Below are 27,100 nucleotides of genomic sequence, written 5' to 3'. Positions count from 1 at the left end.
CTGGACTTAGCTGTGGTCCTGATCTGAAAACCAGGACCTTGGGGAATGGGCTGGCCCTGCTAATGTCTGTCCCCTTCCTGGGGTGGAGCAAGTTGCTTTGTGTTCAGTCGGAATGAATGGAACGGGACACCTGTGCCCTGTAACTTTAATTTAATACAAACTGATCAGAATGCACAAAAGGGGACATGTTTTAAATAAAAATACTGCCAGGCGTGGCCTGGTGTCTGGGAGTTGAGAGGGTGAGTAGGGCTCAGGATTCCTCTTGCTCAGGGAGGCCTAGCACATGGCAGTTGTGAGTGGGAGCTCCCCAAGTTCGTCCATTCTGGCTCCCTGGAGATGGGCATGCTCACTGAATCCCAAGTACAGAATTGAGGCCCCGGGACTACAAAGGAAAGCTGAGGCTGAGGAGCCATTTCATCTGTATTTCTGATGCTACCTACTCCTTAGGCTATTGCCTCTGGGCAGGGATAGGCAGGGGCAGAGCCATGGAGCAGGACATTTATAGAAGTTCTGCTTCAAAGCCAAGGCCTTGAGGTGGATCCATGGGTTCTCCTGAGTTCTTCACAGTTGGATTCATTGGCAAGGAAATTGTGGATGGGCCTGTTCCACCACCCAAGCTACATTTGTCTATGGCTGAGGCTGGAAGAAAAAAACTACATTTCCCAGACTGCTTTGCAGTCAAAGTCTGGGTTCGGACTCGACTGTCCACAAAAAGAATCCATCCCTCTGAAAGATGTAGAACTGGGACCTGAGTTGAGAGGGGGCGGGGCAGGCTTGGACAACCACTTGCTGGCATGGATGGTGGCAGCTTATGGAGCAGCTACACATGGAAGCAACATTCCTGGTCACAAGGCACAATCCCTCTAGTTGTTGGGAGTTGTTCCTGGAAACTCAGCAAAGGCTCTCCTGCTCTAGCCCTTTCAGTGATCTCGTGAGCCACTGGGGAGCTGACTGTAGATTCTTGTCCGATGAAGTCAACGTGGTTCTTGTTTGTGCATCAGGATCCTAAGGGAACCAGATGTCAAGTCCAAGGTGGCATGTAGCAGCCCTCCTGGGGTTCGGGTCCTGATGGAAAGAATTGTTGCCGGCACCCTCTCTGTCCTGGCTGATGAGGATTGCCAGGACCTCTGTCTCGGGGGCTGTTGGGGACGTGGATCATCCATTGGTGCTTTGTCCTGACAGTGTTCTGTATTGGCTAGGGTCCTTATACCTCAACCTGCCCCAGAAGCCATGGGCTAGAAGGTAATGGCATAGCGTGGGCTGTCTGTCTTGTGTGACTTGCAGATTAATGAGAGAAGAGGAAACTCACAGCTCTCGGCTTGGTGCACCGGTGACAAGAGAGGGTGGCCCTCAGATAATCCTGGAACCAGCTTCTGCCTGGGTCCCCTGCAGACGGCCCATAGCTCTCCTGGTCAAGGGTAAGTTCATTCTTAGGCCGTGAGCATAAGAGGATTCTGTATATCTTTTGGGTTGCTAGCTACCCATCACATCTGATCTGTCAGGATGCTAGGTTAGCAGGCCAGGAAGAGGGAGACAGTGGGAGATTCCCTGTCCCTGGGAGAATGGGGAGGTGGGGATTGGGCAAGGGCTGCCCTGGGGAGAAGCCACATCATATCCCATTAAGATCAGAGATATAGGACCCATGGAGCATAAGCTTCAGCTCACAGACGGGGAAAGAGGAGGCTGGGGGGATAAACAACTGCCCTGAGGTCTCAGGGTGGCCACAGTGGACCTGAGTGGTGTAGGGTCTCCATCTGTCAGGCAAGGCTCTTGCTGGTGGTCACAGCCTCAGGAGGCTTTGGTCTCCCTCTGCCCAGACTAGATTCGGACAGTGTTGATCCTCAGTGGCTGGACGTTCTTGCCATTGGCATGGCTCTGGCCGGGGCTGAAGTAGGAGCAGAGTTTGCCCGGGAACTTCTCTCGGAAGGTATAGAGCCAGGACATGTCATCGGCGTTGTAGAAGATGAGGAGGCCCTGGTCATAGTCCAGGAAGACACCCACCTTGTCAAGCTTGTCACGGACATTGAGCCTCGTCCAGGGCTCTGTGCATGCGCTGTACTGGTTACCATCATGCATAACAATGCAGTAGAAGCCTCGGCTAGGCTGGATCTGGATGCTGCCTTTGCGACTGGCAGCCTCGTGGGCCAGCCCAATCACCCACTGGGTTTTCTCGGCCACCACCACCTCCCAGTAGTGGACACCGCTACTGAAGGCTTCAGAGCCCAGCACAGACACCTCCACGTCAAAGCGCTTTGGTGAGTCCTGCAGTGGTTGCGGGTGTAGGTTCCCGTAGGCGACGATGGTGCAGTCATCGGAAAGGATCAGGCGCTGGTGGGCAGTGCCTGGGTCCAGGGTCAGGGCAGCTGGCACTAGATAGGAGAGAGAGGGGAAGAAGAAAGAAGAGATCAGTAGAGAGAAAGCTGTAGACCCACTATCCACTATTCCTGGGGAGAGGCTGCTGAACTACTGTGTGACCCTGCCCTCTTGTCTGTTTCTTCCTCCTCTGCAAAATGGAACAGCCTACCATCTTTGCACCAGGCTACATGGTCCCTGGATGATCCCGGTCCAGAATTGTCTGAGAGCTGGGAGGCAACATGAAGATTAGCCAGGCGATACTGCCCCCTAGAGGACAATCTGGAAATTCGTGTGTCTCTAAGACTGGTGGGATGGGGAGTTACCAAGCGAGCTAGGGTCAGCTTGCCTCGGAGGGACTGCTCACCCCTACCACTGAATTCCAAATGCCCTGCCAGACATGCAAGTGGTCAAAAAAATGTTTTTGTGATGATCCACAAGTACAACCTACCTCTGTAGTTATGTATAAATGTGAGACCATTTTGTTTTTGTTTTTCTAATTTTAAAACACATCGAGGGTTTTGGAACACGGTCACCTAATCAGGAGAGGATACATTTTACTGTTATTGTGTAGAACTGAGACTCACTTACTCTTTTGGAAAATACACAGACAGTCTCCTGAATGGTGTTTCAATTACAATATGAGCACCTGGTTGCGTTGTGTTTTCCTGTGTAATTCTGCACCAGCTTCTACACACTTCAAAATACTTAATTATGAGCCAGGGGTGTAGCTCAATTGGCAAAGTCCTTGCCTGGTATGCACAAAGCTGCAGGTTTGACTCCCAATACCTCCTAAAACTGGGCCCGGTGGTATATATTCCTGTAATTGAAGCACTCTGGAGGTGGAGGCAGGAGGGTCAGAAACTCAAAGCCATCTTCTATTCCATGGTGAGTTCAAGGCCAGGCTGTGCTGCACGAGGCGCTGTCTCCTAAGGAGTTTAGCTACAGCCTGCTTCTCTGTTCCCTTTGTATTATGGTCAGTTGTTACATACACACATGTACCTTATTGTCCATATACATATATTTAAAAGGTTATAGGTATGATCTGAGGTTTGAAATTTTGTTTAGTTAAAAAAAAAAAAACAAAACCAGACAACGTGTCTCCCAAGGTTGGAAATCTCTAATCCTACTAAACTCTTCCATTTGATAGACAGGAAAATTGAGACCCTCAGGAGCCCTGACTGATCTTAGGTCACAAGATGGTGGCAGAGCTGGAACTATCCAAGGCCACCTGGCACCTGGCCATAGCCCACATCTTCATTCAGGCCTAACCCCCTTGCTTCTGCTGTCCACCCCACCCCCACCTGCCCTACATCCTCTCTGCCACAGAAATCACCCAGAGAGGCTCTTTCAAAGGCCCACCCTCTGGGTCTTTGTGTTAGAGGACTGAGCAGGTTCCTCCCATAGCCTCTGGAACTCCATTGCTGTCTGTGTAGCTCTCCTACACGGGGCATGGCCTCTGAGCACATTTCTCATTGGCTTTGCACCCAAGGCCAAGGCCTGGATTACAGTGATCTAAGCTCCTCCTTGAGAGGTCAGTGGCCAGCACGGAGCCCAGGATGGGCAGGCTTCTGGGCCCTCACGTGTGCTCGCCTCTGACAGTGCTGAGCCGGTGGTGCAGGTTGGATCACCTGGTTCTGAGGTGGCCATACCGGCTCAGCAGGTCTGACTTGACAGTCTCCTGAACTCTTGTCAAGATCTCTGGTTTATTCCTTCTGCTCACTGATAACCCCCTCCAGAAAAGGAGGGGGCCTGGGATCGACGCTTCTCAGCTAGATGAATCTTTCCAGGCAAGAGCATGACAGAAGAGAGAAAGATCCGGAGGGAGTGATAAACTATCACTACAGTTCTTCGGGACCAAGGACATTTCCCAGCTCCCCAGCTCTTTCCTTCTCAGCTAGAGCAGAGCATGAAGGCTCTGGACCAGGACCACTGTTACTCCCTACTTAGTGCCTCTGCAGGCTGGATATACACAGAGAAATAAGATGCCCCGATGCTTGTGGCTGTGCCACTAGGCAGCCACTGCGGGTCAGGCATCCTGTTTCTGGTGCATCCCTAACAGGCTGCTCGCTGACACGCATGGAGCTTCTTCTATGAGCTGGGTCACGGGTAATTCACTTCTGCACCTTACACTTCCTCAGAGAGCAGAGTGAGAACCAGGAGTCCTGGGGATAGAGAAGCCCGTGGAACAATCCTTTGTTTAGGGATGTGAACGGGAACACACACACATGAACTTTTGCCTGTATTCTGTCAGTCCCTGGGCAGTTGGTCAGAACAAGAAAGCTCCTGCCCTGTGTGAAGAACTCCCATTAGTAAGAGGAAAGGCCAGAAGGACCTTGTGTGTATGTGTGTGTGTGTGTGTGTGTGTGCACGCACGTGTGCACGCACTCGAAAATACACACGCACAAACCTGTGCTCGAATGTGTATAAGAAACTAATTAGATACAGATGCTGTATTGTTTACAGTACAGACAGCAGGATCTGTTGGGGTGGAGTGGATGTGTGGGTGCTTAGGGTACTAGGGAAAACATCAACAATAGGGAATGTGGGGCTTCCATATCCCAGGTGTAAGGAGATCAGTAGTGGGGAGACCCCAAAGGTCAGGGAACGGTCGGGGGATCCTGGCAAACAGCATGAAGACTCAGCCTGACTGTTAAGTCTGTGTAGGACATGTGTGCCCCTTCCAGAGGGCTCCTAGTGGTTCTGAGACCAGTGTGACAATGAAGAACCTGTGGGCAGAGGAAAGCCTGACCCCGCCCCCAGCTCTGTGATCCAGCATCTACACCCCGAGAGACAGCATCCGTCCTCTGGGCAGGTCCTGGTTCTCCAGGGATGGGGCTGACTCCTTGGGGCTAGGGCTAGAGCTGAGTCTGGTGTCTTCCCTAGGATAGAGGCATGGCCTGACTCTATCATGGAGTCCTTTGCACTCCAGAGACTGTGAGGCTACAAGCTCCCCAATATTAACAGAGGGTTCTACCTCGAGACCTCGAAGGTCTCTCCCTGAAGCTAGCTGAAGCAGTGGCCTTCAGAGGGAGCAGTTAGGTACCCGAGGGGCACCCTGGTATGGCAGCTCCCCTTCCCCCTACTCCCATCAAGAAACCTGTAGCCTCAGGAGAGTGGTGAGAGCCAGCAGAACCAAACCCCAGGCTCTGGGTCAGGGTCCACCCCTGGCTGTGACATTCTTGATTTATAACCAAAAAAGGCTGGGCCTGAGGCCTGACTCCTCTCCAGGTGTGTCCTCAGTCTCTGAAAACTCTCTAAGGTCTTGGGTCAAAAGGCATCCAGGAAGGGTCACAGATTTCCAGACCCCATGAGAATGTTTTCTGTTCTTCTTCAATTCTCACCCAAGCAGCAGAGAAAGACCGCCCAGGCACCCAGCCCAGGACACTCTTTGTTCTCCAGTATAGCGGGGTGGTGTGTGGTGGGGGGAGGGCTGTGATGGGACAGGAAATATGCCTGTTTCCCACTCCCCCTCCAAGCCAGGCCTTTAAAAAAGAGATCTGTTCCCACAGGCCTCCCACTCCCTCAGGTCCTCAGCACACCAAGCCTCCCCACATAGTACCCCTCCCCCCAGCACTGCCCTACAGAGAGCACCACAAAAATCCCAGGGTCACAATGATTGTTACCCTTTTTCAGAAGAGGAAACTGAGGCTCTCTGAGGTAAGTGTCTTGCTCAGAGTCTACTTGACATGAAAAGTGAGTTGGAACAGGAGCTGAGTCCCTATGGCCCCAGAGAGTCTGACCAGTTTGGGGAACGTGTCAGATGAAACATAATAACTGAGAGTAAAACTTGCTTACTAAGTTACAGATTATCTTTACAAAGAAGCCAGTTCACTCCCTTATCTACCCTGGGCAACAACCCGGGTCACCCCTAATATTTAGGCAATAAAACTGAGGTTCGGCTGAGTGGGAGCTTTGCCTTGGGTCACAAAGTGGGGGGGGGGCATTCTGGCCCTCAAAATGATTAAATCCATATGAGTAGCCGTGGGGGAGAAGCCAGACAAGGCCGGGGAGGCTGAGGAGGGAGAGGAGTGTCTGGTGTCCTTGGGACAATGGGCTGCCTGGCTCTCTGGGAGTTTGCACCTGGGATTGGGTGATTAAGCTTTGTAGAGGGGATGGTGGGTGAAGGGCTGGGGGGCTGGGCAGTGGGCTGGAGGTGGTGAAGCATGGAAGCTCCAGAGTAGGGGACAGGTGTTAGATGGGGTTCTCAGGTGATGCAATGGGCAGGTTGGGCTTAAGGGAGGGGTTGGCAGGAAGCTACTGGAAGCCATAGCTAGGTCCCTGGGGGAAAGCAGCCTTCCCATCTGGACATAAAAGGCTCTGGTGCTCACTGAGCAGCAAGAGTGACTTCATAGACCCTGCAGACAAAAGAAGGGGCCCAGCCAACCAGGTCACTGTTGTCTAAAGTCCCAGGGGAATGCACTCAGGGCAGAATGCTCAGGTCACACACCTGTCCCTTCAGTCCTTCTGCAGGCAAGTGTTCTCAGGGCCTGTGATCTCAACTGAGGCCATTTTGTTTTCAAAAGAAGTCTGACCATGGAGACACTTTGGGTTGCTAGAACAGAGAGGAAGGGACAGTGGCATCTCCTGAATAGAGGCTGAGGATGCTGCTAGCCTCCTGTGTGTGGGATGGGGCCTCCAGCAAGGCCTTCTTGGTCAGTGGTGCAGAGGGAGGTATACCCTGCTTGGAGCAATCATTTGCTTTCCTCTGACAGAGGATGTAACTGGCCTAGAGGAGGAAGGGGCGTATCTAAGGACCTGCAGCAAGACCCTTCCTTCATTCAACACTTACGGAGTCCCTACTGTATACACTAGACACTATTCTAGAAGTAAACCTGGGTCTAACATCTGTTCTTTTAATTCCTTCTTGAACAAATATTGATTGCTGGCTGTTGAGGATAAGTTGAACCCAGCCTCTATGTCCAGAGAGAGTGAGCCCACACAGACTGTGATGAGGCATTGTGACCAGGAAACCAAGATGGCGGCGGTTCAGCAGAGGTGTTTAAAAGCAAAGCTACAAAGGACAGTGAGTTTTGGTCGTCAGATGCTGACGATGATGCCAAGGCCACCAGACAAATGCAGAGAACGGAGAATTTAGCTGGCTCACAGCCTGAAGATGGCTCAGTACAGCTGAGTGTAATGTCTTAGAGGTTCTAGACCACCTACTTGAGGGATGCCCCTGGACCCCAGGGGAGGAGAGAAAAAGATCTCAGGGTTTTTGACTCTCTGCAGGTGTGAAATTCCCTTTGAGACAGGGGGCGCACCTCAGGAAAGCAGTTGAGTTTGTTAGAAATTGTTCTCTTTCCCTTATTAGGCACTAAATTAGGGGCGGCCTTCTACCATAGGACAGCAGGGCTGACCTATTAGATGAGGCCTGCAACCCGAAGGAGAGCCCCCACTCTGTAGGAGAGCCCAGCCCTGTGCTCCAGTATCTATACTCTGAAAGACTGTACTCCATCCCTGCTGGCGACATCCTGAGGCGACCATGCTCCCTTTGAAACTCATGATTAATCCCCCTCCGCTCCTTCCCCAGACACTGCTCCCGTCTCTGCTGCCGCCACATTCGAGCCGGCTATGATATGAGCAAGTCTCACGTCAGAGCCCTTATCCTGCAGACTGTCAAGGGCTGGTCGCTTGTCTGTCTCTTTCGACTCATGAGGAGCACTCACTATAGAATAAAATAATAACTCTATCCGGGTGGAGGGCCCTGACCCCTTTGTCTGGACAGGGAAAATCTGTCCCTCCACTTGGGGAACAGGCACAGTAATAGAACATCTAGTGGAGGGTTTTCTGGAGACACAGGGAGCTCTGCATAGGCTCTGGGGCACAGTGGATGACCTGTCCCATTGCTCTAGCTCTGAGCCTCCAATTATACACGTGTGACATGTGGGTAACTGTGGCAAGTACCCTAGGACCCAAGTGGGTTAGAGTGACATGAAACATTTAAAGAACAGGTCAAAACATGAGCGGGCACACTGCCCACTTTCTGCCGCCTGTCATACTTGGGCCCAGGTGGCAGTCCACAAGAGGACAGGCAGAGTCTCACCTGGGTGGATGTCCTGGAAAAGGGATTTCCAGATGGTGTACTGCAGGGGGCCCGTGTACTTGGAGGTCGGGAAGTCTTCATACGTTAGGTTGGTCTCATGGATCTTCCCCTTGAGCCTGGAAGGACAGCGGGAAAGAAGGCTTCATGGGGTCTGGTAGCCATCCCAGGATGCAGCCATGAGTGTAGAACTGAGCTTCGAGGGCCAGCTTCTCCCACTTCTGACCTTTCTGTTACCTTCCCTTTGTTTGCTCCTCTGGAAAATGGGTACTGTGCAGTCGTTTCTCAGGCTTCTGGCCAAAGTCAAGTGAAGAGGGGTAGGGGGATAGACCCTGCCTTTCTAGGACTGCAGGGAGCACTAGACAGAAAACACTTAGCTCAGTGGCTGGCTCAGGGCCAACATCAAACGCATGACGTTAATGCTAAGTGTTGACCTCTAGAAAGCCAATGAATGGGAACTTTGAGGAGCCTGGCCTCGACCCTTTGCTTCACCACCAGCTCAAGTAGCCTTGACCCAACTGATGTAATCGCTGAGCCTCAGACTCTCTACTTGTGAAATGAATATCCTAACTCTCTGCCTGAGGCTCAGAAGGTTACAGTAGATGTAGAAAGATACATAGTATCTGTACTATTGCAAATGAGGGACCAAGAAGATGGCTTAGTTCCTAAAGTGCCTGCCTTGCAAGCAGGAGACCCTAAGTCCATCCGCATCCCCCACATTAAAACAAAGACAGGTGTGGTGGTGCACACTTGAAATCCCAGCACTGGGGAGGTAGAGACAAGAGGACTCTCTGGAGGCTTGCTGGCCAGCCAGTCTTAGCCTGCTTGGAGAGTTCCAGGTCAGTGAGAGACCTCATCTTCAAAGACAAGACTGGGACTGAAGAGACACACCAGTGTTCATGAGCGCTCACCCATCCATATGTTGGTGGTATACATACACACACTCACACACACACACACGCTCACACACACACATACACATAAATAAAATAGAAGTCTTAAAATAATAATAATAATAATAATAATAATAATAATAATAATAATGATGTGACTGGGCTGTGGTAATGTGTGTCTTTAACCCCAGGTGGTATAGGCAGGCAGATCTCTGAGTTTGGGGCCAGCCTGGTCTACAGAGTGAGTTCTAGAATGGCAGGGCTACACAAAGAATCCCTCTCTCAAACTACCCCCCCAAAAATATTTGTGACACAAAATACAGAAGTGTGTCAGATGACTATAAGCATCATCAAATATTTCTTGTGCTGTTATAATACACATAAGTTGTTCTGAGGTAACAATTTACTATGTAGCCCAGGTTAGAACTCACTGTGTAGCATAGGCTGGCTTCAAACTTGTGACACACCTCCTGCCTTAACATTGCCATTGTTGTGAGTATAGGTGTCAGTCACTATGCCCAGCTCAGAATATATTATATACAGAATAAAATGAATATGGAAGACCTTCAGCCCCAGCTCTAATACATTTATACCAGATTCCTATAAACGATGGTGATAATGTGATTAACGAATTATCTGCTGACAACCCCAGCTCCCTGAACCCCCTCACTGCCTCGCTTGGGTTGGGAGAGGCACTTGGGGAAGACTGCAGGCAGGTGGCACTTACCTCTCAGACAAGGAGGCCACCCCGGCAAGGAAGGTATGCCGATCAGTCTCGGCCAGCCGCTCCTGCAGGATCTGGGCCCCCTCTTGCACCTTTCGAAGTTGCTGGCTGTAACGCTGGACCTTCTGCTCGATGTCGGTCAGTGTGCGGGCCGTGTCAGCCTCCAGCTCCTCCAGCATGGCTTTCTGTCGCTCTCTCAGTAGTCGGTGCAGCCGCTCAAAGGCCTCCCCGATAGTGGTCCGCAGGCTCTTGGTGGAGGACTGGGGACGGGAGGGGGGGAGAGACCGTCAGGGGTTATGGGAAAGTGTAGGTGGGACCCAGTGTGGCTCTTACCGTGTCCAGTTGCCAGTGGGAGGGGGAAGCCTTGACATAAAGATGGGGGAGGGGAGGCTTGCTGGGCAGGAAATGGCACCCAGATAAGCAAGGGAATGACGTGGAACCTGCACAGGACAGGGGGTGGGGGTGGGGGTGGGGGTCATTGTTCCATGAGGGTCCCTCAGGAGAAGAATGCAAAGGTACAGAGGGGCCATTAAGGCTGTGGAGAACATGAGTGAATTGTACTGACCAGATTCTTGGCATGAAGGAAGGAGGGATGGGAAAGCTAGGTAAGGGATGTCTACATGTCCAACCCGGGACTCAGTCGTCTGTCATTTAAACAGCACATCTATAGGTTCTAAAGGATGATAAAGGGGATCTTGGAGGTCAGGGACCCTCATAAACACAGGATAGATGAGTCTTGGTGGTTACTTGCTCATCCAGCTACCCTGAAGACCCTCACTGTGGGAACAAGGCCACACTATCAAGATAGGTCTGCACACACCTAGAGACACTCCCTTAGGCCCAAGAGGAAACCCAGGAGGGACTGGGTCTCTAGCTGTAGTGAGCTCAACTACCCGAGGTTGGTGTCACCCAGTTTCCCTATCTGTGAGAGGGGTTACAAAAGCCCCATTGCAGGGGTGTGGTGGAGATGTTTATCAGATGAACCCTGGGCAGGGAGAAAGCCCATGTGAAGCAAGGCAGTGTTTTCTAACAGGAATACCCATGGAGAGATAGCTTCTGATTGGGCTCTTGGGATGGGAGGAGTGTGGGTTGGGGATGGGGGTGAGCAGGCAGAGGGGGCAGTTTGAGGAACAGGCGGCCAGGCAACACAGGATGTAGCCACAATGTGGGGCCTGCCTCTGCAATTTCACTTTGTGGGTCTCTGGCTGGCAGTTCATAGAGTCAGAGACCCCACTGTGCTCAGTGCCTGGGGCTCTGTGGGAGGCTCCACAAAGGCTCAATTAGGGCCTGTTCTCTCCCGTGGTGGCTGCTGGTCTGCAGGAAGAACAGCTGGCAGTAGGCCAGCCTCACTGGCTGCGCATGCCCACCCAACGCTCCAGGAAGACAAAGGAGTGGACTGAGGAGCTGGGGATGGAGGCGCAGGCTGTCAGAGGTCTCCTGGAGTCTCTCGCCCAGAGAGGCTGCCGGGTTTCACCCACTTTCCTGTACCCTCTGGGTCAGTCTTCCAGGGCCTCCAGGTCTCAGGGCCACTCTGGTTTCTGCTAACTTGCTCTGCAGCACTATTCATCCAATGGCTGCTAAGTCTTGGTTAGTCTCTATTTCTGCATCTGTGCCTGTGGGTGGGGGGAGACTTTGTGTTTCACTTTTCCAGGTGTTAGGCAGGTGAGGATTCTTACCTCCTGTCTCTGCCACAATATGTCCCCTTAGCCCTTGCACAAGCTCTTCCTAGGTAGGAATGTCATGTTTTCTGCCTGTCCCTGCATGCACCACTCCCAGGTCCAGGCTGGAGGTTAGGAGCAGCTTGTGTGATGAAGGGGACAGGGATGGAGGGAGTTGTTTAAGATTATGTCACAAAGCTGGGGGGGGGGCAGACTATGTTTCCTTTCTGCACTAGGAATCCAGTGTCCCCAGGACAAGAGAGGATGGATGGAGAAAGGATGAGAGAGGCAGAGAGAGGGCCTCAGAGACTCAGCCCAGGAGTTCTGTACACAACCCTGTTGGATCTTCCCAGACTCATCACAATGTCATACATCTTGCCACTAAAACAAGCTATGGGGAGGGGCCCGGGACTCAGGCCTGTCGGGCCTGTCTGCCTGTCTCCCAGCTGAAATTTCCTCACTGAGAAAGTTAGGATTACACTTTCCTACTTCTCAGGGTGTCTTATTATTGTCACTTTTCTACTCAACCTGCTGGGCAACTAGTTACTATAGGTCAGGCACTGGGCTAGGGGAGTCTGGCTCTCATGACTCCTTCCATCTTGGGGGCTCCCAGGGATGGAACTTAGGTTGTCATTCAGTTCCTTGGTGGGGAAGGCAGTCCAGTTTACCACATTCCCAGACACACACTGAGTCTGGGGCAGCTGTGGCCATTTCAGAAGCAGTCTGCCAAAAACATGTCACCTCAGAACCTACCAAGGAAAACACAGTTAGAGGAGGGAGAGCAGACAGGCCCCCAGGCAAGGCCACTGGAGGGCAGGCAGGGGCAGCAGCAAAGCCAGTCAGACACCAGGTGAAATATGGCCTCAAAACTTCCATCAGCATTTCTTAAATAAATACACCCGGTCCAGACAGGAAGCCAGGCTGGGGAAAGTGAAGGGGGTGGGGCCCCCAGCAGCACACAGATGGACAGGAAAGGCGGGCAGGAGGTCAGTGGAGGAGAAGGAATGTGGGGGGAAGAGGGGTGAACAAGGGGAGCGGAGCTGTAGGGGAGAACAGGCCCACACTCCTCATGGGAGCAGTGTGGAGTCACTGGAGAGAGAAACACTGAGGTCACAACCCCGAGAATGTTTCCCATCTCTCTCCCACTGAGGGGTCCTGCTCAGAGGCCCTCTGGAATGTCCCGAAGAAATGTTTGCCATGACCCTCCCAAGACCACTCTGTGGGTTGGTGGCTACAGCCGATGGAGGTTACCATTGGCTTCTCCAGGCCAGGTGACCCCCAAGGCTCTGCTCCAGCTGCACTCGATAGCTTTCATCTTGTAGAGCAGGGTCAGCCTAAAGTCATTTCCCAGAGTCCCCCTGTATGTGAAGCTCTCCTTCCAGCCCTGTTCTAGACTGAACTGGTCAGAGCTCCCACTGTTCACACAGGAAGGCCGAGAATAAGCAGTACCCAGGGTCGCAGGGTCAGTGTTAGGACCGGCCATAGGGAACAAAGTTAGGGATTAGGTTAGGGATCTCAGGTTAGGGACCAAAGGCTCCTTCTCATCACTGTAGCCAGAGACTATGGAACAGAATTTCCCCCTACTTTTCAGAGTTAGAATCAGGTTCCCCCAACATCTTGAGATAAGGTCTTGCCATGTAGCCCAGGCTGGCCCAGGACTCAACACTCTCCTGTGGTAGCCTTCTCAGTGCTGAGTTATAGCTGTGTATCTTGTGATCTCCATGCTTAACTCCAAGAGAGGAGATGACATCAGTCATGGTTTGGAGGGGGTGTAGGGGTCACGACATGCCAGAGTTGGCTTCTGCCAGCGAGGGAGGAAATAATAAAGGAGAGAAGGAACAGGAAGAAGGAAAGAGACCGAGCAGATGTGTTCAGCCCCTCAGTCTGAGGTCTTCAGAAGGTCCCGGTTCCACCACAACTCTGTCAAAGCTGGAGCGAAATGGCCCCACTCAGGCAACAACCCGCTCCGTGACATTGGGGGTGGGTCCCGTTCACTTTCCCAAAAGCTCTGATCCTACACATCTTTCCTCTCTCCCACCACGCTTATGCACCCAGGAAGCTAGGTTTCCTCAGAGGGCTGGAGGATCCATCCTTCAAAGCCCCCTCTCACCACTGCCCGCCCCACTGCCCACCCCACTGCCTGCCCCACTCCCACACCGGGCCAGGCTCACCTTGGTTTCCGCCAGTTGTCTCTTGAGTAGCTGCAGCGCCTCCGTGTGCTCACGCTCACTGTCTTGAAGAGCCTGAAGCTGCTCCTTCAGTTCTCTCTGAAATACACACAGGGCCTGCATGGGGGAGCAGGCCACACCCAGCCAGGGCAGTCTTCGATGACAGAGGGCCCAGCTCTGTTGGCAACTGAGGCCTATCCTGCCCTTGATCCCCAAGTCCAATGCCCATCTCCCCGTACAGCTCACCCACCATATCTTGTTAGACCCTAAATCCAAGAGAGAACACCTTGCCACTTAGTCATATCTCAGACCTCTTTTTATTTCGAAACAGGGCCTCATTCTGTAGACCAAGCTGGCCCAGAACTCACTGTGTAGCCCAGGTTGGCCTCAAGCTTGCAGCAACTTTTGTATGTAGCTAATGTTACAGTCATGAGTTACCAGGCCTCACTCTCTGGTCCCCCTGATGCCAAACATCTCTGCATACACTTCCTCAGCCTGCCCCTTAGCCGCCTGGCTGGCATCTGTGTGGTGCTCTGACGGAAACCCAGGCTGCAGCAGGAAACCCAGGCCCTACTCTCAGCCTCCTGCTGGTATGAGGTCACAGGAGCACTACTGCAACCCCCATTTTCAAACAGAAACAAGGGTACGAAGAGGTCAAGAACCTGGCCCCAAACATACAGCCAGAATGTCCCAGTCAGGACCGGAACAGTGAGCTGACGCCAGGTTTCATTTTTTTCTGCCGTGATGACACCTGAGGCGATCCACCACAGCAGATCCAGACAGGCAAGGTATCACCTCTACAAATGAAAACAGCACTGGGGGATGGGAGGTGGCTCGGTCAGTGACATGCTTGCCACGCTAGCACGAGGCCCCGAGTCCGACCCCCAGCACTGATGGACAAAGTGGCTTGTAACCCCAGCACTAGGAATGGGACAAAGGGGTTCCTGGGGCTCACTGGCTGGGTAGTCTAACCTAGTTGGCAAGCTCTAGGTCCAAAGAAACATGGTTGGGGACTGGAGAGATGGCTCAGCTGTGAACAGCACTGGTGACTCTGCAGAGAAACCAGGTTCAGTTCAAGCACCTGCAAAGTGGCTTGCAAGTCTGTAACTTCGTTGTTTGGGATAAGATGTCCTCTTCTGGCCTCTGGCCACTATACACGCATGTTATGCCCAAACATGCATGCAGACAAACATTCAGACACATAAAATAAAAATAAATAAAACATTTTAAAAGACTAACAAAGATAAACCTTTTTTTCAAAGAGCAGATTGCTTCCCAGCATTGACAGGTGAGGTTTATCTCTGCCTTACACACATACACACACACACACACACACACACACACACACACACACACACACACCAGGCTCAGAGGCTCAGTATTCCCATTTTTCCTGTCTAGAGTTTCATTTGGCTTACTTGTGGTGGCCTTGCTTAAAACGCTGATAGTTTGTTCTTTATGGATTTTACTGGCATTAATTTTCATTGAAGAAAACATTGCATTGGGTGTCATTTATGTTGACCGCTAAAGTGTTTGGTATCTGCTTCAGTTCTGCAGATCCCCTCACCTGAATCTCCCCAGTCTCCCCCGCCCTCCCTCTCCCTCTTGTCCAGCCAAAATGGCACCCCTCCTTCATCCAGAGCCGGCTCAACAACACTTGGGATGTTATTTTGGTGGTGGGGATGGGGATGGGGGGCAGGCGTGGAAGCCAGGCATATTGCGGTCTCATCCCTCCAGCCCTGGGACCTTACACGTACTGTTTGCTCGGGCTTAGTATCCTAGTGTCCTTCACTGTTCAACTGGAGTTCTGTCCGACCACCCCCCAGACAGAGGCACCTCCCTTAGACAGCCTTGGGGGTGGGGTCTTGGATGTATCTTTTCTTGACAGAAAGGACCATACTCCCCAGTGGTGTGTGTGTGTGAGAGAGAGGGGGGGGGGAGACCTCACTTACTGGGCTGGGACTTTTATGAGGGAGGGAATTCTGTGCAGCTCTTTCTGTCCTATCTTCCTGTTCGGTGTCCGGAGTGGTACCAGCAAATGACAAGTGTATTTGTTTATTTGTCAAACACATAAATGGGGGTGGGGATGGACGGCCCCCCAACAGTCCAGCTATCTGCACTTACTGAGGCTCTAACCTCAGCATCATAGGGAAGTGTCCTACTGTCTGTCCCTCCTCCTTCTCCATATCAGCCCTCAGGTTCTTCATGGTTTACTGCTGTAAGTCCCTCTGCGCTCGGCACCTGGTGGCTATCTGGTACTTGTTGAGGCTCCGAGAAGGGGCTGTGAGAGTGAATTTCCATGAAAAGGGATCCTGAGTAAGTCCTGGGGACCCCAGTCAGCTTCAACCAAGTGGTGCTAGACAGGCTGAATTACAGTCTCTCTCTCTCTCTCTCTCTCTCTCTCTCTCTCTCTCTCTCTCTCTCTCTCTCTCTCTCTCTCTCTCTCTCTTTTTCAAGACAGGCTTTCTCTGTGTAGTTCTGGCTACCCTGGGACTCGCTCTGTAGACCAGGCTAGCTTCAGGGAGATCCACCTGCCTCTGCCTGCGGAGTGCTGGGATTAAAGGTGTGCAACACCACTGCCCAGCTGGTTTCTATTTTTATCTGTTATGTTTCCATTTTGTCAGAGCAGGGGGGATGCTCAGAAAACGACTGGTCCAAGCCATTCTACAGCCACAGCACGAACAGGAAGCAATGGCTGTGATAACACAAAAGGGAGGGACAGAGAACACAAACTTGTCTGCTTACTACCTCTCACTCATCTATCAAGTGCTCACTGAGCAGCTACGATGGAACAGGCACCACTGAGGCCCTGGAGAAACAACAGAGAACAAGGCAGAGGCAGTTTCTGCCCAGGGGGATCTTCCAGGCCATTGGGAAAGGCTGATAATAAACCAGAAAAATAGGCAAAGAGCAAGGGATGACCCACGTGGTCCACACTCTGGAAAAGATGACAGAGTGTATAATGGGCAGACCACTCTGGATGCTGTGGTCATGGAAACAGGGGTAACCAACAAAATTGGGGTGGTATGTTTTATGAGAGTAGGGAGCTTCAACAGCACAATGGAGGGACTGAGTCTGGGTCTGAGGACAGGCACACTGTCATCAGACATGTTAGGGAGGGGAGAGGAGAAGGGAGGAAAGGAGGAAGGGAGGAAAGAAGGAAGGGCGGGGAGGAGGAAGGAAGGGAGGGAGGAAAGAAGGGAAAAGGGACAGAAGAAAAAAGAAAAGGAAGGAAGAAGGAATGAAGGGAGGGAGGAAGGGAAGGAGGGAAAAAGAGAGGGAGGCACTCAGCCCTAACACTGCTAGCTAATTCCTATGGTGGCAATGCTTACCTCAGAGTGGATCTCAAGTCACCAGTGTGAGATTCTTGAATGGGCATTGACAGAGATGTGAAAACCAGGAGCCAGCTCCGTGTCCCTGGCATACCAGAGCCTCGAGTCCTCTCAGGTAGGTTTGCTTTTCATGAGAGGGAAATCCACCCCTACTAAACTTCAGCTCCTTGGCCTGCAGTACTAGTAGCTGAGAATCATTCCTGAGGCTCCCCGGCCCCCAGGTCCTCCACAGGCAGGCCTACTTCACCTCAGTGCAGAGTATAGTTCCTTCAGCCCCTGACAGCCTGCAATCTAATCTAGCTTGTGAAATTCATCTGATCAAGAGGTAGATGCTTGGAGAGATGGCTAGTACAGCATTCTCCCCCATGGTGGTACCCATGGGACCTCTAAGGCCCTGGAAACGGCATTTCTCACATTTTGGAAACATTCTGGAAACATGGACAAACGCTTTACTGATTTTGGACCCAGGGGTCTGAGGAAAAGTGGTTTTCTCTTCCTATATCCACCCGAGGGGGCCGTGGAAACTCTTCACCTCTCTACGCAAACACATCAAGGTCTCCTAGGATGCTTATGGCACTTTCGAGGGTAGAGAGAGATGGGGAGGGGGTGAACTGGAGAGCGAGATCTGGACAAACGCATCATAATAGATTTAGAGATAGTGTTGGGGACATCAGACCTGCCCTTCCTTACTGAGAACAGGTTGTTCTATCAGGTGAAGAGTATCCACTGGTGTCATCCTGGCTAGAACCCCGGGACTACACTCTGAATCTGACCAGTCAGCTCTCGAGCTGTGGAGTCTGGACCTGTCTCCACACCCACAGCTTAGTTTTTTTTTTCATCCTTTTGAAAACTCCAGCCTCAGGACCAGGCCATCTGTGCCCTATACCCCCCACAGCATCTACAGTGGACATCAAATGGTTTCTCCCAACCCCCAGGATTTCTTGAGAGTCTGGAAAGAAGGCCTTGGGGCAGCATTCAAGGCCTTCCACCCCACCCCCATCATATCCGGTCATCTCTCTCTGTACCTTTGTTGCTCAGCATGGCAGCCATCAGCTCCGTGTGGCTATTTACTTTGCAATGGGTCAAAATGAAATGAAGTGGAAAATTCAATTTCTTGGCTGTACTGGCGTCGTCTCATCTCAAGGACTCAATATCCACTTAGGACTGGCAGCTCTTATCTTACATCAGGCAGCACAGATGCAAACTCTCCGGTGTTCCAGAAAGTTCTATTGGACAGCATTAAGCATTGTGCAGTGCTTGCCTCCCGGCCCTTGCTCAATGTGGCCTCTGTTCAGGGTACTCATATGACTCGGAGGTCACCTGTCCTGAGAGCCCAGCTCCCCAACTTTCGCCTGCTGTTGGACAGTGTAGGGCTCAACCTTGCACTGTTGTGGCAAATACATCCCCTTGAGATAGGGTCTCAGCCCAGGTTAGCCTGAAATCACTATGGAGCAGAGAATTGGAATTCTGATCCTCCCAAAGGTGTGCAGCCCTACACCCTGTCTATGTGGTGCTGGGAATCGAATCCAGAACTTCAGACATGCTAGGGGAGCACCCTATCAACCGAACCCGATTCCCAAGCTTAACACACTATATTCCAACTGTAAGGTTACCTGTCAGTCTCCCTTACTAAATCTTGGGCTCTTGAAGGCAGGGACCATGTCCTGGAGCTGTTCTCACCCTCAGTACCCAGGACAGGGCCAAGCATGCCTAGCTTCTGACTTTTCCAAGGGGAACCTGCCCAGAGACCAGGACCTTGGAAAGGTCTGAGCTCCCTGATGCTAGGATGGGAGGAGCCAGCTATGACTGTGACAAGAGGTAGAAAGGTAGGGAGAGCAGCCTAGGAGGCCCCAGGCAGGCAGTGCTGGGCCCAATATATAGCCCTGGAAATGGCTAGCCCAGGAAGCCCAAACCTTGGAGCCCACTGGGTGGGTGCGGGGTGCAGAAGGGAGCTGTGTTTCGTTTCCCACTTCTGAGTCTTTTCCAGCTCAGGACCAGAGAGATTTGGGTGAGAAAGTTGGCTCAGTCACCTGCTAGCTCAAATGTTCCCAGGGTGTCATCTAACCTCTCTAAGCCCCAGTGCCTTCATCTGCAAAATGGGGATAAATCCTAGGTCCTACCGAGGGAAGAGTGAAGTGAAGCAATCGTCTGATGTATTAGACCATAACCCGGCACTTAGAGGGCGCCTTGGGATGCTGAAACTGTGTCCCATCTGAAGCTCCTGTCACTGCTTCACGTTCTTGTTCCAAGCTGTGTCCAGGCTGCCCCTCCCTGTTTCCTGAGATGGCAGACGCAGGAAGGGGTGGGAGGGACCATCTGCTCCAACCCCTGCCATCGCCAGGACGGGAAGCAAATCTAAGCGAAGGGACTGACTGGCCCATGGCCATACAGCTTGCTAGGGGAGAGTAAGCCAGAGAACTCACTCCTAGTTGAGAGGCCTGTTAGCAAACAGGAAACTGTCAATAAACTCCCAGGTGACAGAGCAGCCACAGAGGAAAAACAGGGTAGGCATAGCTGCCCTGCAAAGAGACAGAGACATAGTCCTGGGTGACTCCAAAAACATGTTCAAGACCTCATGAGCTCCCTGCTCCCTTTATTCAACAGCAAAAAATCCTCAGCACCCTCTGAATACCAGGTTTGTGTGGCCATCCAAATCAGAGAGCATAGTGCCTAGACTTTGAATAGTCTGCAGCTAGTTGTAAACGAAAACCCTCAAATGGGCACCAGGTAAGCAGGGTTCACCTGGGGTCTGCCTGGGATCTGGTGCTTCACCACTTGGCCATGTGGGTAGCATCTTTCTTCATCTTGGGTCTCCAACCTGTACAGTGAGTCTGTAACAGCCTGGGCCTTGGAGAGGTGCCGGGACCATTCAACAGCGACATGACACACAGCTCAATCTAAGGTGCTACTGTCAAGGCTGTGGAGCCCGTTTCTTCCAGGCATGACATGGCCACCATTGTCCCCAAAGCAGAGTAGCTGTGATTACCTATTCAAGTTTGGGAGGTTAGCAGTCCCTCGCAGAAGTGGGAGAGGGGTTGTCAGATGGTCACTTGAGATTCCAACCACCCAGTGCCTCCTGCTTTCCCTGCTGGATTAACCCCGCCACAGCCTTGTGAGTGTTCAGGAGGTGAGGGGTTAACTGAACAGGGAGAGCCACAGCCATTTGTGTGATTTGTCACACACCTATGCTAGAGCGGGCTTTTCCATGACATGGTCCGAGAGCCACTCACATCTACATAAGCAACCTCTCACACATTCTCCTGTAAGGAACCTTAGTAGACTGGTTGGTTTGCCACACTGGACCTGGGTGCCGCCGTTCCTCTGGCTTGCCATTGCCCTCTCTGCCCAGAATCACCAGGAAAAGTCATGCGATAAGCCACCCTAAGACAGAGAGAATCAGGGCGTTGGAACACAGAGAACACTGGGGTCTGCTTTCATTTCTGACGGAAGGGCACAGGAGGCAGGTGGCAGGGCTCCTAGGTACGTTCCAAGTGGTTAGGACTGGTCGGGCAGGAAGTGGCCAGAGTCAGGCAGGTGACAAGTGGGTAGAGTCAGAAACTAGAAATGCTGGCTAGGGATAGCTAGGCTTGTGTAGAGACCTTGGATGTCAACTGGAGGAAAGCTGGACTCCCCGGGGCCCGTCAGAGCTGGGTTACCTCATAGGATCACATACACACTGCTGTACAGTTCTGTGAACTGCAAGGCCCTGGGGTTCTCCATCTATTCGGAAGGATGGATACAGAGGCAGTGACTAAGGAGGCCCAGTCACCTCTGCTACCTCTTCTTGACCCCGGGGGTGGGTTGGGGAGAGATGCCGTAGACACCATGTTGACTCTGGCCTCAGGGACCCTTCTTCTCCAAGTGAGAATTCTGCGTCAGAATCCTGGCACTGCTTGTCTCTTTTGCTACCCAGGGTGGAGTTGTTTCCTTCCTCCTTCCTCCCGGTCCCTCACCTGGGTGCTCCAGTTCCTCCTGGCAGGCACGAGTGCTTCCCTGGCACCACTGTTTTCGAGGCTAAGCCCTCACGGTCTCTAGCAATACAGCTGCTTCCCCATCCTAGGCCTCCCACAGATGGCCACGCACACCGACCCAGGTATATAATTGACAGGCCACACCGGTTTGCTCACACCTGCCCCTGGTTCCTCAGCATCTTCAGGATCAACATCTAATCCTCGAAGCCTGTCCACCCTCACGCCACATCCATACCCAGGGCCCATCTTAAGCAAGTTAAGCCACTTTCCCATCTTTAAGCCAGTCCCCAACAACTGCTCAACTGTGTGTATGTCCACACAGTTGTGCCCCTAGCCATGTTCATGACCCAAATGCAAGGTCCAACTGACTTCCTGGTTGTGTCACTTAAGCACAGATTCTGTGTCTCAGTTTCCTCATTTGTAAAATGAGGTAATGGTTGTGAGCATTAAGAGAGAAGGAAGAGGAGAGTGTGTGCCTTCCCAGAGCACCAGGCCCCATGCAGTGGCTTTGGTTATGTACCTTCATCTGCTTACGCCCTCTCTTGTCCTGGCCTGGATGACTTTGACAAGTTAGGTAGACCTTGGAAACAGATACCTATCCAGACAGGGAATGATTCCCAGAACCATGGTAGGGCCAGGATCCGACAGCTATGTCCTGAGTTCAACACACGACCAACCCTCAACGGGCACATAGGTGAGGCCAGCACAAAACATCAAAGTCAATCTTGAATCCAAATTTGATACATCCACATCCTCCGTGCCCACCCTGTGCCTGGCAGAGCTAAAGGTGAGGTGGGTGAGCCAGGCTAGGACCTCGGACCGACTGGGTACCTGGTTTCCTACGTGAAATGGGGAGAAGTAGTCCAGAGGGTGTCTGATGCGCTAATGCTTTCGGTTGTTCCTGGAGGCAACGGTGAGGGCTGATGAAGAGCTGGAGCCTCCACCTCTTCCCCGTTTGTAGGGAGGACTCAGGCAAGTCCCCAGGCTACCAGCCTCAGAGAGTTGTCTCAAGAGTGCAGCTGTCTCTTGACCCTCTCAGGGCGTAGGGACAGGCAGGGCCATCTCAAGGGACTGTGCCCACCACACAGTAGCAGGTAACTCACTCTGCTATTCAGAGGAGGAATTTCATCAGCGTCGGCCTTGTTATCAGATCACTTTGTTCCAGAAAATGACATTTTTGAGCCCCCCAGCTCTCTCCACTGTGACCTGTGCTCTGTGCATCTGGATGAGACATTCCTGGCTGCCCAGACACCTTTGAGGAGAAACATGCAGGTGCCAGTCACAGAAGCCTGCCCTTCCCTAGGAAGCATGACTAGAGTGTCATTTCACCAGGACAGAGACATTCGTCTGTCTGTCTGACCAGGGTACCCCTTAGGATAGGAGTGACTCTCTCTACACAGGAGGTGAACAGCCTTGCTCATTTCTTAAGTCAGGAAGAAGGCTCAGAAAAGCCCACACCTTTCACCCGGAAGGAAAAGTCAGAGGCAAAGATTTGAGTCCTACCATCCCCAACCCTACTCTTCCCTCTTGAGGCTGACTCCGTGGCTTCCGTCCAAGGCCCAGCCCTGATGCCTTTGTTGGCACTGAGGCTCGCCTTAGGAAGAGCTCCAGCGATCACATGAGGCCTTGAAAGGGAGGCTGGGATGAATCGGATCCTCTCTCTCTGGGGGGCAGGAACTTGAGAAGGCTAGGGAGCCGGATGCTCTGCTTGATCAGGATGACATCCCAGCCACCTGCCCTTTGGGCGTCAGCTGGCACCAACAGAGCGTGCCCCTAGTCTGGTCTTGTGTTAAGTGCTCTTGACACAAAAACCAGGCAGGGTGGGAAGGAGACAATTCTGGATGATAAAGGGAAGGCCAGGGAAATGGCCTTCAGAGACACCAGAGAGGCTGTATGTGGCCCACGCTGGACTGGTCCCAAGCCCTGACCCTGACACTCACTATCACTTAACTTTGTGTGAGCCTGCCTCCACTTACAAGAGAATGAATCTCAACAGTCCACAGAGCAGGTGCTGTGAAGATTAGGTGAGGATAACTGGGGGTAGGCCTTGGCTCAATGAGCCCCAAACTCTTTGGAGATGGGATCCCCCCTTCTCTTTGCTCTGTGGTCCAGGTGCTCAGCAGTAGTTAGGGGCACACACACACACACGCACACACACACACACACACACACACACGAGATTTCTACACAGCTACACAGTAATTCTAGTCCTGCCTAGCCACAGGTAGGATGAGGCGTATTTGGCTTTTTGTGTCATATTGTCCCACTTTCTGTATAAACACACTCATTAGAATAAACACAGATGTCTAAAAGTTATGGCTGCTGACTGTGCCAGCCAGTCACAGTTATAGGTGCTTTGGATCAAGAACTATTAACCCTTATGTCACCTTTTCTGAGAATGTAACTGGTGACAAAGGGAGAGTCAGACGACTGAGGTGACTGACTGAACTCATGCAGCACCCCAGGGTGCACACCCTCTGCCCTCCAGCATCTGGGGAACAGAGCACTGCACAGCAGGTCAAGGAGGGCCAGAAGCTCAGAGATAACAGTCATTTTCCTAAGGTCACACAGCCAGCAGATGGCAGGGCCAGGGTGGAGCAGCCTGCTTACGGAGACAAAGATGCTAATCTATCTTTAAATGCTGGTAGTCTCAAGCTTTAGAAGGTAAAAGCGGTAGGCCTAATTCTGTGTAGGGAGTCCCGGAGACCCCAGCTGTGTGTGAGCCTGGCCTCCTCTGCCTTCAAGACCTTAGGCAAGTCCCCTCCCCCCTCTACCAGTTCTCCATCTGTCAAGTGAGCTCTGCACCAGATGATCTCCAAGGTTTTGGCAGCTTCCCTGTCATTCCCCAGGATGGGGCCCCATCACAGGCTCCAGCAGCCACTCTAGCTGCTGGAGGAGGCAGACGTTGAGGATGGAGATTGTCCCATTCCTAGCAGCTAACGACCCTGCTTTCCCAGGAGGTAGGAGAGGCAGATGGGGGTGGGACGTGGCCTGAACCCCACCTTGCAATATAGCCACCCCAAAGGGAGGCAAGTTCCTCTGCCAGCACCCCTAAGTCCAAAGGGGATATCGAGACAAGTCTCTTCCTTGGGTGAGAGAGATGGAGCTAGCCAGCAGGGCACTGGAGTTTTCCAGAGAGCTCAGGAAGAGGAAGGATGGGGCCATGAGCTGTTGATGCTCCCACCCTAGATAGACACTTCAAAGAAGTTCTTCCCAGGTCAAAGTTCAGACCTTAAAGCAGGTGTTTAAATGTCTGGTTAAGTGTCTTGAGGAACGGAGAACTCACTACTCACAGGTTATTGACTCTACTTTTCTTTCTTTCTTTTTAATAAAACCATCTCCCCCTTCTGAATCTTCCAGCTAGGGCGAACTTAGACCAAGTTTGGTCATTCCTTCATTCATTTATTCATTCATTTAGGTTTTACTGACAGGTTCTGTGAGCTAAGTCTGTTCTGGGCTTGGGGGCAACAAACATGCGAAGGAAAAAGCTGTTGCTACCTTGAGGAATTGTCTACTACAGGTACCCCAAAGCCAGAGAAGAGAGCTGCTAGGCTGAGATAGGTCAGCATGAGAAAAGGAGTCCGAGAAACTTGAGACTCATTAAATAGACTTTAGTAGGTGTCTTTCCATCAGGATCTCTCCAAACCGTAGCAGGTGAACCTGCAACTGGGAAGTCTCTAGTGGGGAGAGTTCGGAAGATACGCTGTGTTATCCAAACAAAGCTGGTCTTGGGATGCTTCCCTTTAAAGTCCCATGCCTGAGGCTGCAACATCATGTCTCCTCAGCCGCTAAGAGCTCTTGCTCTTGCAGAGGACCTGGGTTTGGTTCCTGGCACCCACATTGGTGACTCACAGTCACATGGAACTCCAGCTCCACAGGATCTGACACTTTCTTCTGGCCTCTTGGGTACCACACATGCACACGGGGCACATACATACACGCAGGCAAAATACTCGCACACAGACAGTAAAATAATTAATTGATTATTGATATTGATACTATCTTATTGATAGAAGACATACAGGAAAATGTAGTTCTCGGTATGTGTATATATCTACCTAAAATTTTCCACACCACACACACACACACACACACACACACACACACACACACACGCACGCTAGTGGAGCTTGAGGAGGACTTTTAAGGAGAAATGTTTGAGTGGGACCTTGGAGTATTAAAGACACTGACCAGGGTCAATACAATGAAAGGTTTAGGGGAGACTAGCTGCAGTTAAAGGGTGTGTTCAATTGAATACTCGAAGGTTCTGATGTAGAATACAAGAGGGGCCATCAAGAGGCCTTGGGGACTCCTAGAGGCCTGTCTTCCCTTCTCCAATCACCTTTGAGTGATTTCCAAATCTTGAATCTTTAATTCCTGGTTCAACTCTCAGTTGGCCCCTGCCCTCGTTTAAGTCCAAAAAAGGGTTCTTGCCATATCTGAACTTGATGCCAACCTCAGGCTCTCACATACCTTGATCTAATTTTGGCACCCAGACCTGCCATCTGAACAATTTGCACGTCTTACCCTTAACCCTCACTCGCGTGGTACAACCGAGGCCCTTATTTACTCTATCTCTGTGAACACCTGGAGCAGCAAGCCGCTTCCCACAATGCCCCAAACATGCCTGGGATTCTGTGGCTGCATTTAGAACAGCTCACCCCTCCCACACACCCCACTCTGACTCCCAGGTTAGCTCTGACAGTGGCCCTGCCTTTGCCCAGAAGGCCAGAAGGAGCTGATGTCTCCCATCCTGCCTCTGCCTCAGCCAGCATCTAGTCCAGCTGTGGGTCCTTCTCTCCATCATCCCATCCCACCTCGATCTGTCTCCCATCCAGATGTCTCTCAAGCCCATTAGACACAGAGATGACCAAGAGCCCCGCCCCTGCCCCGCCCCTCACCGGAGCCCTGCCCCTTTAGCTTTAAGTCGGCCTGAGGCCCTTGCCCTTATTGGAACCCTGACGCCACCTACGCCCCCGCCTGTCCGCCTCGCACCTGCAACTCCTCGAAGGCATCGTCGATGCCAGTGACCTGGTGTTGCTCGTGCAGCGCGGGCTCGTCACAGAAGAAGCAGAGCAGCGCACGGTCCGTGAGGCAGAAGAGCTTGACCTTGTCGTGAGCCTGGCAGGGTCGAGCGGCTCGGCGCGCGTTGAGGATGGCGTCCAGCGGGAAGGCGCTGTAGCGCTCCACGATGTTGGCCAGCTTGAGGCTGGGCGCGAGCGCGGGCTCGGCGAACGTGCGCCTGCACTCCGGGCAGTCGCGGGCGCCCTGAGCCTCCTGCCGCACCCAGTGCTCGGTGATGCAGCGGCGACAGAAGTAGTGCTCACAGCCCAGGCTCACCGGGTCCTGGTAGATGCTCAGGCAGATGGAGCACAGCAGCTCGTCCTTGAGGCTGCACGCCATGGCGCCGGGGGCGGTGCGGAGCGGAGCCCGGGAGGCCGGCGGCCGGCGCGGCGCGATTGGGGGCGGTACCCGGGGGCCAGGCCCACGGGGGCACGGGCGACAGGCAACGGGGAGTGCGGAGGGAGCTGTCTGCGACGGCGGAGGCGCGAGGGCTCGGTGCCGAGTGGGTGCCACCCGGGATGCGAGCACCGGAGCTCGGTTTCGAGGTCCTAGGTGGCCACCAGCGATGGGCGCTGGAGGAGAGAGGCCGAGGGCGTCCCAAGGAAGGGGCTCCAGGCGAGGAGGATCTAGAGGACCAGACAGTCCCAAGGGATAGATGCAGCGAGGAGGAGATCCTGAAGAGGGGCGGAGGCTACAGTGGGGCTGGAATCCCGGGACTCGGACAGCTTTGAGAGGGGGTCGAGCTGGGGATGGGGAATTCTGCGGGACAGAGCAGCCAGACCCAGCCGCACCGCGGCTTTGCCCGGCAGAGCAGAGGAGGGGTGCCGGCCCACTCAGCTGCCCGACCCTGGCCGCAGATCCCGGCCCCGCGCGGCCCCTTACCCGCACCAGCTCA

The 27,100-nt window shown here is 52.6% G+C and overlaps 1 protein-coding gene across 3 annotated transcripts; it reads right to left on the bottom strand.

The window, feature by feature from the left end:
- Positions 1 to 344: 344 nt before the first annotated feature.
- Positions 345 to 26,666, bottom strand: TRIM62 (tripartite motif containing 62). 3 transcript variants are annotated; one of them, XM_080921902.1, is made up of 5 exons: positions 26,137 to 26,666; positions 13,842 to 13,955; positions 10,016 to 10,272; positions 8,399 to 8,514; positions 345 to 2,369 (listed from the first exon to the last, which is right to left on the bottom strand). In XM_080921902.1, exons 1-5 carry the CDS (start codon positions 26,542 to 26,544, stop codon positions 1,819 to 1,821), a joined length of 1,446 nt encoding a protein of 481 aa, XP_080778028.1. In that variant the 5' UTR covers positions 26,545 to 26,666; the 3' UTR covers positions 345 to 1,818. The 3 variants fall into 3 exon arrangements, with proteins under 3 accessions (XP_080778028.1, XP_080778029.1, XP_080778030.1); XM_080921903.1 differs by having other exon boundaries at positions 13,842 to 13,937; XM_080921904.1 differs by lacking the exon at positions 13,842 to 13,955.
- Positions 26,667 to 27,100: the final 434 nt, after the last annotated feature.

This window comes from Micromys minutus (assembly GCF_963924665.1).
Source record: "Micromys minutus genome assembly, chromosome: 9".
In the NCBI taxonomy this organism is placed as follows: domain Eukaryota; kingdom Metazoa; phylum Chordata; class Mammalia; order Rodentia; family Muridae; genus Micromys; species Micromys minutus.
This window is presented reverse-complemented; position numbering and strand designations above follow the sequence as displayed.